This window comes from Sesamum indicum, linkage group LG6 (genome assembly GCF_000512975.1).
Source record: "Sesamum indicum cultivar Zhongzhi No. 13 linkage group LG6, S_indicum_v1.0, whole genome shotgun sequence".
In the NCBI taxonomy this organism is placed as follows: Eukaryota; Viridiplantae; Streptophyta; class Magnoliopsida; order Lamiales; family Pedaliaceae; genus Sesamum; species Sesamum indicum.
This window is the reverse complement of record NC_026150.1, coordinates 3,011,178-3,023,140: the sequence shown is the minus strand read 5'-3', so window position 1 is coordinate 3,023,140 and position 11,963 is coordinate 3,011,178. Positions and strand designations below refer to the sequence as shown.

The 11,963-nt window shown below is 36.5% G+C and overlaps 3 protein-coding genes across 4 annotated transcripts in view; 1 reads left to right on the top strand and 2 right to left on the bottom strand.

Moving 5' to 3' along the window:
- LOC105163498 (putative kinase-like protein TMKL1) overlaps nt 1-610 on the bottom strand; it is a 3,787-nt gene extending 3,177 nt beyond the window's left edge. The window contains 2 exon segments of the mRNA XM_011081862.2: nt 1; nt 3-610. The exon segment at nt 1 is cut by the window's left edge and continues 1,036 nt beyond it. Coding sequence (XP_011080164.1) covers nt 1; nt 3-298 — 297 coding nt within the window. The 5' untranslated portion in view covers nt 299-610.
- On the bottom strand, nt 1,817-4,103 carry LOC105163499. Of its 2 annotated transcripts, XM_020694995.1 has the most exons (5): nt 3,739-3,876; nt 3,008-3,526; nt 2,673-2,734; nt 2,471-2,575; nt 1,817-2,116 (listed from the first exon to the last, which is right to left on the bottom strand). In XM_020694995.1, exons 2-5 carry the CDS (start codon nt 3,012-3,014, stop codon nt 1,985-1,987), a joined length of 306 nt encoding a protein of 101 aa, XP_020550654.1. In that variant the 5' UTR covers nt 3,015-3,526; nt 3,739-3,876; the 3' UTR covers nt 1,817-1,984. The 2 variants fall into 2 exon arrangements, with proteins under 2 accessions (XP_020550654.1, XP_011080165.1); XM_011081863.2 differs by lacking the exon at nt 3,008-3,526 and having other exon boundaries at nt 3,739-4,103.
- LOC105163496 (LRR receptor-like serine/threonine-protein kinase RCH1) lies at nt 7,833-11,928 on the top strand. Its single transcript, XM_011081861.2, has 2 exons — nt 7,833-11,130; nt 11,236-11,928. Exons 1-2 carry the CDS (start codon nt 8,187-8,189, stop codon nt 11,754-11,756), a joined length of 3,465 nt encoding a protein of 1,154 aa, XP_011080163.1. The 5' UTR covers nt 7,833-8,186; the 3' UTR covers nt 11,757-11,928.

Genomic DNA, 11,963 nt, shown 5'->3' with positions numbered 1-11,963 from the left:
GGAGCTGAAGTGAAACAAGATGCAAAAAGGGGTCTTTGTATAAAGAAAGGCTAGTCCAATGTGGTGAAGAAAGGTCAGTACAGAGCAAAGAAGAGCCATTGCTGAAAGCCCATTTTAGACCTCTCCATTGGCAGAGTGGCACTGAAGTATTCCATGATAACAACAGCAAGTTCTCTGCTGTTCCCTGCAGCGAAGGCTTAATCTTTTGCAAAAGCAACACAACATCTGAAGCAGAGTGAGTCAGAGTGAGAGTGAGCAGAAGAGCAATGCAGAGGGAAAGAAAATTCACAGCCGCCATGAATGAGGCAAAGTGGAACAGTGGTGACAGGAAAAGAAAAAAGCGATAGATAAGAAGAAGAACAAGAGGAAGGAAAGTGAAATGAAATGGGAGTAGAGGGTTCTCTTTGTTTGAGGTTATCTTTCTGGGAAAGCTAACACTGTTGACTGTTACTGAAGAAGATTTAGTGCATCAATGGGACGATATCCATTTGATTGCAGCTATTACTTTAATCATTCAAAAAGTAGGTTGATGTTCATACTCACAATAAAAGTGCCAATGTTTCATCTTTAATGATGCCACCACTGATTATGTTTGTAAACTAATGCTCTCTTGGTTCCCACACCAAACACTTCGCAAGCAAAATATATATATATATATATATATATCTGAAAAAAGAAATAGGAAAGAAAAACAAAAAGGCAACATCAATTTCTTTCAAGAAATCGTTTTTCTTACATCCCATCAACTGAAATTCCACTTAAATGTCTATTTCCAATAAATGGTTTCTCAGACATAAATTCTTTTGGTAATTCTATGTCTAAACAAACGGTAACAAGACTTTTCAAGAAAGGGACACAAAGTCAGAGGTCATGTCAGTTTATGTGTGACTTTATACATTTGTTGTGTGCACGCTTGCTTACCTTTGGAAGTCGCAGATAAAATTTCCAAGTCCCCAGTGCTTTATTGCTTTCTTTGAGAAAGGTGCAGACTGAAGTAGCCGCTGTGAAGGTGGACAACCCATGATTTTGCTTTCACTTATGGCCCTACTGTTTTCTTGTCGTCTATATCTTCATTTCATTTAGGCCCTCTCTCTTATATCAATCGTAGAGGCGGTGCGATGTGGGCTACATAAACAGGTAAATTATCACGACTTCTACGAAAAATTATCATAATTATAGATATTTTTTTAATTATTTATAAAATCATAATTACATAATATTTAATAAAATCATATAATATTAGGAGCAAAGATTGAAAATGTCTACTTCGCACTTGTTGTTTTAGCAAAAAAGATCAACAAGTTGAAATTTCCTTCTTGTCCTTCTGGTTCATTTAAAAAATTAAGAACATTTAAACAATAAATAAAAATATTTTATATTTCACAAGAATATTTTGATCAATTCAACGTAAAAATCAATGAAAGTCTAACATAAACTAATAATTAGATTGATATTAAAAATCATAGTAATTGATAATTTTTTAAGTAACCAACAAATATTTTTTGAATATCAAAAAATATCCATGGGCCTTTCTGCATGCAAAATCGTTTGAATAATTAGATTGATATTTTGAATAATTAGATTGATATTAAAAATCATAGGGAATTCATAATATCCATGGGCCTTTCTGCATGCAAAATCGTGTGAATATTTTTAATTTTTAATCAGTAAAATCACAGTGGAAAAGTGAAGGTGGGGTAGGGAGATAGGAGCTCTAAAATAATATATATATATATATATATATATAACTATACATTTAAATGAGAGATTTAAAATAAAATAGCTCCCAACAACGATGAAAGCAAAACAGGGCAGGTAACATTAAAAATGCTTTACCCATATCTACGCTATGACAAGCTACCATTCAGCAATAGAGAAATGCTATGAAGATTGTTCACAGTAACTTTTCTTTTTTTACAGTAGTGCTCCAATTTCACCAGAGTGATGGGAAGGGAAGGGAAGGCAGATGAAGAGAGTTGAGTGTTTATTTGTATTTTTCCATAATTCTTCGGGCTTCTTCAAGACTATCTTCAACAGAAGTGGTTCCTCCATCCCCTTTAGGGCCTTCATCCTTATTTAAGGCTATGAATGTGAAGTAACTTAGTCCCATCACTGCCTGTTCATCAATCACAAACCATCCATCTCATGATTTAAACAAGAACGACATGATATTTGAAGAGAACTGATATGCAAGCACACATAAGTGTCGTTAGAATAGAATGACGTCAAACTAGAGGACACAAAATTGGGGTGAATGGACATTTCCTGTTTTATGTAGTATAGATAGATCTCCATATAGCCGGTATAAGAAACGTAATTCATCTCCACCAAGCTTTCGGGTTATTTGATAATTTAGAAGTTTCGATACCAAAACTTGGGTCTCGTACGTTCAAGTTTTCGATAAGGCAGTGCTGAAGCGAACGTAAAGTTTCTGCATGTTCAATTGTAAAGGCAGGGTGTGAAAACATACCAGAGCAAAGAATGCTGTGGACAGGAACGACTTCAGTAGAAAGAGTGAGACCATCACAGCAGCTATAGTTACAGAAATCCTTGCTATTGGTCTCGGTATAGCATCCTTATAAGGGAAGAAGAAGATGGAAGAATTAGCATAAATGAAAGAACTGTGTATAATGTCGAAGATCTTAACAAGACAGATGAAAGTATATACTTACAGGCACCAAGTTAGTTCCTGCTTCAATTCCATCCTTGCTAACCTTCCATACTGTTTGAATAACTGTTGGACAACATAGAAAAGATGAAGTCTAGGGGCCTGATAGAAATTAAAAATCTATAGTTTGATATTAATAAATAGAATTCAAGAAATGGAACATTTGGAGAGATGGAGTTTCCCGTCATTTTTTATATGATGCGCAATATGATATTCTTGATATCGAAACTAGATTTTATTTAAGAAAAATAAAAGAAATTTTCTTGCATGAGTTGCTATTCTGTATGGTTACACTGTTCACCTACAGACCAATTCCAAGTACAAACCAATAAGTCCTACCTTGCATAATTCAAGCAAGTCCTTAGGAGAGTATCAAGCGGCAGGAATCCCAGTACTCTGAAGGATTTTCTTTCTCACCAGTCTACTAGCAACTGGTTTCATCTTATCGACACTACATTAAACGTTCTCGAACTATGCATAAGAATGCCGTTAGACTCGAGAGTATAAGAATCATTACCACTATTAAGCTAACTCCCATGTGGTGAATCCCTACCGATGTCCAAAAGCATCCTCTTAGTCTTATAGACTATAAAAACTAAAGAAAGTGAATCACATTCTTGAAGAAAGCACTGATCAAAGCTCGAAAACAAGAAACAAACACCATAATTCAAGAAAAAAGTAGTTCAATATCCTCTTTTGCCCTCATTACAAATCCCAAGTATGATGCAGACATCCATGGCCTCCCAATGTCTTAAACAAGACATACGAGAACAAATACATCGCGATTGACTCCACACCATATGGATTCATACCACATTCCAGTAGTTCAGATTAGCAAGGAGTTAAGCACTTGGCGAACTGCAATGGCATTGAACATTTGAAATTCATATGATATCTTTCCACTAATTCCAACTCTAATATCCAATTCCAAGCATCAAAACTCACTGCTAACACAAAAATTACAGCCCACAAACTGTAAACAACTCTTGGTCCAAAAACAAAAAAGATGCAAAAAGGGAAAACTGATAGAGCTGGCATATTTTCTTACAGCGAAAACAGCAAAAGGGTACCTCTCAAGAAATTGGACTGTGCGGCAAAAACAACGGGAGAAGCACCAACATTGCGATTCTTGAACCTCTTAATTTGAAGGGATGAGTATAAAGTTTGATTCTTGAACTTGGAAAAGGACATAGATGACAGAAATTGAGATGGGTCCGGCGAAAAAGCCTGATTTCTGCAGCATCTTGACGAGTACAGTGAAGGAGAAAGGGCATTCAGAAAACTTATACCAGTAGAAGCCATGAAATCGCATGTAGCTTCTCTCCCACTGTATTTTCAGCCAAGATTTGGTTCACGTAATTAAGTTGAATGGCGAGAGATAAGGCCTTGAATCTTCGAGATTATATGTGGATTAGATTTATTAGTGGGCAATTTACGTAGTAGTTTAGGGCCAGCCCTCCAGGGAGAGAGGACAGTCTTCCTGATCAAAGATTGACATCCATCTAAAATCTGATGGGTAACCTGAACCGACCCAGATCTTTCTGGATCTTTCAGTAGTTTTGGGCTCCATTTAGTTGGGCTTGCAAAAATGCATTGTGTCCCAAGAAACAGGCCTATTAATTTCTCTTGCAAAATTCTCCGTAGCTTCAATTGGATTTGCATTTTTCAATTTTTTTGAGTAAATTGATTATAATTATATTATAAATTTTAATAATTAATAATATTAAATATTTATAATTGAATTAATAAATATTCACATACTGATGGCTCTCCAACATGTGACATTACTCCATTTATTTAATGTCAATTATTATCTTTCTTCTTATATATTATTCCTACTTATTTTTTACTTTTTCAACTGATTTTTTTTGTCACTATCTATTTTTAATATAATATTTAAATTATTTTACACATACTCTAACTATGCTACGACTGCTAATCCATACATAGTATTAATAAAGTATCAAGGGCCTCTCCATGGATTATATATCTTTATTAAACTATCATTCTCAGTTTACATGAAATTAACTATTTATTTTTTATTACTTTCTACAATTATTTCAAATCTTTTGAAATTTTAACGTTTCTCACTTTAAAAAAAATATTCACTTTACCGTATAATTTTTTCATCATAAAAATATATTATTATAAATACAATATTTCATCATTATCATCATTATCGTTGTTGTTGTTATTATTATTATTATTATTTATTTTGCACAAATATGTCGATTTTTAGAACTCATCCCGATAGAAATGATTTTGTCTTTTTTTTTTTTTTTGTGAAGAAAAAAGAAAGGAAATAAGATAAAAAGAAAGTTGGTAGGCAGGCGTGTGGGGTAGAGTATTTGCGGGATATAAGGGCATTATTATGGAGACCATATATTCCATTACCATTTACCTGCAATAAAATATTACCCCTTTACAAAAAGAGCCTAAAGTTTTATCACAAAAGGTCAAAAAGTAGGCATAAGCATTGTCAATTTTGACCAATCTCTATCATTTTATGTATGTATATGTTTACAATTTCTTTGTTTTTTTAGTATTTATGATTGGAGTCGATGATATTTGAGAACTTTAAAAAAGAGCGGATTATTAGGATTGTTTGATGGTCCTCAATAAAAACCCTTTCAATCTTTAAGTCAGTTGAAGTGAGATTAAATAAGAAATAAAGAATGCTATGATGAAAATAACAATGACGTGGTTGAGCTTCTTAGTACGATTGACGAGTCCAGTTCTGGGTCTAAGGTGGTGCAAGCTGACCTAAGTGAAAAACATGTGAATTCTTGTTCTGTAAGGATATTTTATCTTTAGGGGTATTTTGATTTTTTGTTATTATGATTGATATACCCCTATCAATTTGGTGTATATTTATAAGATTGAATAAAAAAAATTAAATTAAAATAAAGAATTGGATGTACATATATAATTATCTACTTAAGCCATGCAAAGTCATGATAGGATCTTGGTGTTGGTGGAATAAAGTCAATTCATTTAGCCTTAATTTTTGGGGATTTTTGTTCTTTTTCTTTTGCTTTTGGGTGCAATTGGCAAGAAACCACAACGTGGGTTGATACCAAGAGTGATCAAGTCCTTGATACACAAATGCCCATCCAAGAAAAGAAAATGTCTTAACATGTTAAATTTTTTTATTTTTTACATTCACCAAAGTCTTCTTTTCTTCTTTTCCAACATTCTTGAAATTACGTTACTTTAATCGCTCTATGTTATTACAAAAATCGCTCTTAATAATTTTCTGACTAAATTATCCGAACATAGATTATTGAATTGAAGCTCGTTTCAAAAAAATCCTAAAAATGGATCACAAACAAAATTAAAGCTTGCAATTATATGTTTGTAACTCTTAGAAACTTGTCTAAGTACTAAATTTTAATGAATGTAAAACAAATAGATTATTATTCAATTTAATTAAAAGGGCGTAACACCTAATTAACAAATCAAAGGAAGAAACCTTAAAATAATAGGATAGGAATGTATGGGTAAAAGTGGCGTTGGTAGGGCGGAAATGGAATTTAGGTAGTCCACGTGGTTTGGCCTCAAAATCTGGGAAATATTGAGCTGAGAGCTCCCCTTATTTCACTTTTTCTTTTCCAAATAATAAATATGTGCTTCTCATCAAATCCATCATTCAATCAATTTTTATTAACAAAACCCACAGGTCACGAGTACACAGCCAAGACAATAATTATTAGATAACAAGCACTGAAATTATATTGATCTGTGTTCGAGGTTGTAGTGATTTTGAGAGCAGTTGTATCCAGATAAGTTCTTGAGATTCAAGAAACCAATAAACATAACAACTCTGGTGATTGAATTAGTTTGGTGCGGATTTAAGAGGATAGATGAAAGATATTATTTTAATAAATAATTTACTTTGTTTCAGAATAGTCTTGGCGTATTTATAAAGTCAAATATTTGTATTTGTACAAATTCACATATATCGTGATCGTAGTCTATTTTGAGATCTACTAAATTCTTAATAGACTTGATTCATTTTTTAACATTAGTCCCAAATGACTGGCTTTTTGAATGTTGTATGATCGATGGTGATGATTTTGAGTCATCGAGTCAAGTAAAATCAAATTAAATGCAACGATAATAATTTCAGATCATCGGGTCGGGTCAAATTCAAGATGGTGGGTTTTAGCAGGGATGAAAAGTTGTCCGGAGAATCCTAAGAACAGAGGTAAAAGAGAACCCACAAGTTAATGTTTTGTTTTGTTTTTTAAGTGGTGGGAAGAATAGTGTTGGCTCAGTTACCAAAACAAAGCCACCCACATCACTGATTGAGTTGAGGAAAACAATGCAATAACACATGCATGCTGTTTCTGCTAAACCTATATTTATTAATTAATTCCCAATTTCAAAATTATTTCAGAAAGACACAATGCAGAAACCACGGACGCACAGAATCCCGAGGAACAAAAATGGTGGAGTTGGAGGGGTCAAGGGTGGGTGGGTTGGAAGGGGGTGAGGATGAGGTCCACTGCCTCTAATTTTTATTTATTTTTTAATAAGTCCCACATCTTTTTATTTGTCACCTACCTACCAATATATTGTTATGTATAGTTTTTAGAGTATATATTATACTTGTTTTTCTGGTAAAGTAGTGTATTATAACTTCATCACTTTGAGAAATAAATATATTGTTTTTCATTGACTTAGTACATAATTTTAAATCGCGAAAATTATAATTTTAATCTTGAAATTATAAGAGGTAATTCATATTTGATTTTAAATTTATAATCGTGAATTATAATTAAAAAAATAATGCATATAGGACAAATGTTACTGAAAAATGCTGGAAATTAGTATGCTTGGTAAATGACCTTTCTTGTTTGGAGATTTATTTTTTCTGAAATTTTTGCTTATAAGATATTTTTGCCATAGTGATGTTTTAATTGTACGATCTATGTGCTTATTTTTTTTTTTTTTTTCAATTATAGCCTTTAACTATAAATTCAAAATCAAAGAGCATTAAAAGTGTCACTTCTATGGTTATAAAACTAAATTTACATATTTTACTTATGTTCTTCATAATAGAGTTGGAGCAAATTATTATAATTTTTAACGAATTAAGCATTTTCAGGCGCATCTAAATTCAAAATCGAACATGACAAAATGTCACACATTGTAATTATAAGACCAAAATTACATTTTTTTCACCTTTAAATAATAGTTTATAGAATGAAAGTTTCTATTTCTTGAACTTTTATTCTAAACTATAATATTGCTCAAGTGGAAAATGGATTTGTTTCTGGGACATTGTGTGCATGCAGGAGTTGTTTGTATATGTTTTGTGTTTGTTTCCTTGTGGAGTTTGTGTTCTGAGGTTAGGTTGGTTGGCTGGAGAGGTAGACAGTAGGGCACCGTTAGTTGTGCAGTGGAGTGAATTTTGAGAAACAAACTAAGATAGTCTCGAGAAAGAAAGTTTGGGGTTGCGGAGACCCAATGCGAAGTCCCAGAAGAGTGTGATATCTTGATCAAATATTTGGAAATGCCAATGCCGAGGCAGTTCTTGAACGCCGCCCCGGATTTCTTCCACCTCCACCGCCACCTCTCTTATTTCTTCCTCTTCTTCTTCAATATTCTTTCACACTCTCCAATTCCTACTATTGCAGCAAACCATGAAGTTGTTGTATTATTTTCTTGGCTTCACTCTTCTTCTTCTTCTTCTTCTTCGTCTCCGCCTCCTGCTTTTTCAACCTGGAATTCACAAGACTCCCATCCCTGTAAATGGTCGTTCGTTAGGTGTTCTTCTGATAACTATGTCACGGAAATCAATATTCAGTCTGTTTATCTCGCCCTGCCCTTTCCCTCCAATCTTTCCTCCTTGAGCTTTCTTGAAACCCTGATCATTTCTGAGGCTAATCTCACTGGAACAATCCCGGTTGAGATTGGAGACTGTGTTTCACTGAAAACCATTGATGTTAGTTCCAACAGTCTTATCGGTGATATTCCAGCGAGTATTGGGAAGCTCAAAAACCTGGAGGAATTGACTCTCAACTCTAATCAGCTCACTGGGACGATTCCAGCTGAACTCGGGAGTTGCACTAGCCTGAAAAGTCTTGTTTTATTTGACAACAGGTTGAGTGGGAGCATTCCGGCGGAGCTTGGGCAGCTGTCGGGTTTGGAAATCTTGCGCGCGGGGGGGAATCAGGATATTGAGGGAAAACTTCCAGATGAAATTTCGAATTGCCAGAACTTGCAAGTTTTGGGCCTTGCTGAAACTAAGATTTCTGGTGGGCTTCCTTCTTCGTTGGGTAGGTTGAAAAAGCTTCAGGTTTTGTCGCTTTATACTACAATGCTTTCAGGGGAAATTCCACGGGAGATTGGAAACTGCTCAGAGCTTGTGGAATTGTATTTGTATGAGAATAGCCTGTCGGGTTCGCTTCCACGGGAGCTGGGAAAGCTCCTGAAACTCGAGAAGTTGATGCTATGGCAAAACAATCTCGTGGGCTCTATTCCTGAAGAGATCGGGAACTGCAAGAATTTAGTAATCCTTGATGTTTCTTTGAATTTTCTGACGGGAACCATACCTGAATCATTCGGGAACCTCACGAATCTTCAAGAGTTGATGCTCAGCAGCAACAATGTTTCGGGTTCAATCCCGGCAGTTCTTTCCAATGCCACAAGTTTGATACAGCTTCAGGTTGACAGTAACCAGATTTCTGGTTCGATTCCTCCAGAACTTGGACTCTTGTTTCAACTTCAAGTTTTCTTCGCATGGGATAACAAGCTTGACGGAAGTATTCCCGCGACATTGTCCGGTTGCAAAAGCCTTCAAGCTTTGGATTTATCCCGCAACTCTCTTACGGGTAGTTTGCCCCCGAGCATCTTTCAACTCAGAAATCTAACTAAGCTTCTCTTGATTTTTAATGACTTATCGGGTTCTATCCCCCCGGAAATTGGTGATTGCAAATCCCTTTTCCGTTTGAGACTGGCAGGGAATAAAATCAGTGGTCAAATACCAAGAGAAATTGGTTCTCTTACGAATCTGAGTTTTCTTGATCTCTCTAATAACCATTTGAGTGGAGTGGTGCCTGACGAAATAGGCAATTGCGGAGAACTGCAGATGCTGGACTTGGCTGGGAATTCATTAAGTGGAAATCTGCCTAGTTCCCTGTCTTATCTTAGTAAATTAGAGGTATTGGATGTTTCGATGAATCAGTTCGTTGGCCCAATTCCAGGCAGTTTTGGCGAACTCTTCTCTCTCAGTCGACTTTCACTTAGCTGCAATTCTTTATCAGGGCCAATTCCATCGACCCTTGGCCGCTGTTCAAGGCTTCAGTTGCTTGATTTGAGCCAGAATCAACTGTTTGGGAGCATTCCGGTCCAAATCTTTGAAATTGAGGCTCTTGAAATTGCTTTAAATCTGAGCTGGAATAGCTTGACAGGGGAAATTCCACCTCAGGTTGTTGCTCTAAACAAGCTCTCTGTGCTAGACCTTTCACACAACAAGCTTGAAGGAGATTTGATGTCTCTTTCCGGGATGGTGAACCTTGTTTCACTGAACATTTCCTACAACAATTTCACAGGTTATCTCCCTGATAACAAGCTGTTCAGGCAGTTATCGGCCACAGAACTGGCTGGAAACAAAGGTTTGTGTGCTCGGGGACACGACTCGTGTTTCTTGAGCAATGCACAGGGTGTGGGGCTACCTCAAGACAGAAGTATTAGGCGGTCATGGAGGCTAAAACTTGCCATCTCGTTGCTATCTATTGTGACAGTGGCCTTGGGAGTTATTGGCCTTTTAGCAGTTATAAGAGTTAGAAGAATGAACAGAGAAGATGCAGAGTCAGAACTGGGAGGCAGCGAACCATTTTCTTGGAAATTCACTCCATTTCAGAAGCTGAATTTTTCGGTCGATCAAGTACTAAGGAGTCTTGTTGAAGAAAATGCAGTTGGAAAGGGATGCTCCGGGATTGTTTACCGAGCAGAACTTGACAACGGTGAAGTGATCGCAGTGAAGAAGCTATGGCCGACAACAATACAAGCCGGTCATAACTGTCAAAATGATCGGTCCGGTGTTAGTGGGGTTCGTGACTCCTTTTCAACTGAGGTGAAAACTCTCGGCTCAATCCGACATAAGAACATTGTCAAGTTCTTAGGTTGTTGCTGGAATCAGAACACAAGATTGTTGATGTACGATTACATGCCCAACGGAAGCCTAGGGAGTCTCCTTCATGAAAAGAGTGGATGCTGCTTGGAGTGGGATGTGAGGTACCGAGTAATTCTAGGGGCAGCTCAAGGCTTAGCTTATTTACACCACGATTGCGTCCCCCCCATTGTTCATAGGGACATCAAGGCAAACAACATTCTAATCGGCCTCGATTTTGAGCCGTATATTGCTGATTTCGGCCTTGCTAAACTCGTAGATGATGGAGATTTCGCTCGTTCCTCCAACACTGTCGCTGGTTCCTATGGTTACATCGCTCCCGGTTAGTTCATATGTCATAAAACTATAAATTTGTCTTTCACATAATCAAAATGTTTCTTTAACCGTCCTAACTAAAATTTCTGGCTCAATCCCTGATATCCACCAGAGTATGGCTACATGATGAAGATCACGGAGAAGAGCGACGTATACAGCTATGGAGTAGTCGTGCTCGAGGTATTAACAGGCAAACAGCCAATCGACCCAACGATACCAGATGGGCTTCACATTGTGGACTGGGTGCGACACAATCGGACACATGGAACCGAGGTTTTAGACCCGGGCTTATGCCAAAGGCCCGAGGCGGAACTTGAAGAGATGATGCAAACTCTTGGAGTTGCCATGCTGTGTGTGCATCCATCGCCGGACGACCGGCCGACGATGAAGGATGTAGCGGCAATGCTCAAGGAAATAAGGCAGGAGAGAGAGGAAATACCTAAAGTTGATATGCTCATAAAAGGGTCACAAATAGGTGGATCAGATGCAAAGGAGAAGAAGAGTTGGAGTGGAGGGCAGTCATCTGCAGCGCAGGGGTTGTATTTGGAGAGCAACAACTCAAGCTTTTCTGCATCTTCGTTGCTGCACTCGGCTTCCTCTGTTGCCAAATTTGGTGTTGATAATAAGCAGTAGAATGCCATGCATCTTTTTCTGTTTGTAGTTAACATTCAAATAACATTAATATATGTAGTTAACTTTTTTTCATCTTTCTTAATTTTGTGTTTATTTCTACATTATTAAAGGAAATTAAATGCATGTTTGTGGGGTTCAGACAGCATAAGTTATCACTCACTGTATCCTCCTAAACTGAATTTGAATTGCAACAATATTAGTTGTGTT

What these genes read in the sequence shown, in the direction of transcription:
- LOC105163499 (XM_011081863.2), bottom strand. Translation starts at nt 3,970, where the DNA reads ATGGCTTCTACTGGTATAAGTTTTCTGAATGCCCTTTCTCCTTCACTG. An exon ending in ACAGTCCAATTTCTTGAGAG is followed by an intron (nt 2,735 to 3,738) that starts GTACCCTTTTGC and finishes GTTGTCCAACAG; the next exon opens with TTATTCAAACAGTATGGAAG. An exon ending in CCACAGCATTCTTTGCTCTG is followed by an intron (nt 2,117 to 2,470) that starts GTATGTTTTCAC and finishes ATTGATGAACAG; the next exon opens with GCAGTGATGGGACTAAGTTA.
- LOC105163496 (XM_011081861.2), top strand. Translation starts at nt 8,187, where the DNA reads ATGCCAATGCCGAGGCAGTTCTTGAACGCCGCCCCGGATTTCTTCCAC. An exon ending in CTATGGTTACATCGCTCCCG is followed by an intron (nt 11,131 to 11,235) that starts GTTAGTTCATAT and finishes GATATCCACCAG; the next exon opens with AGTATGGCTACATGATGAAG.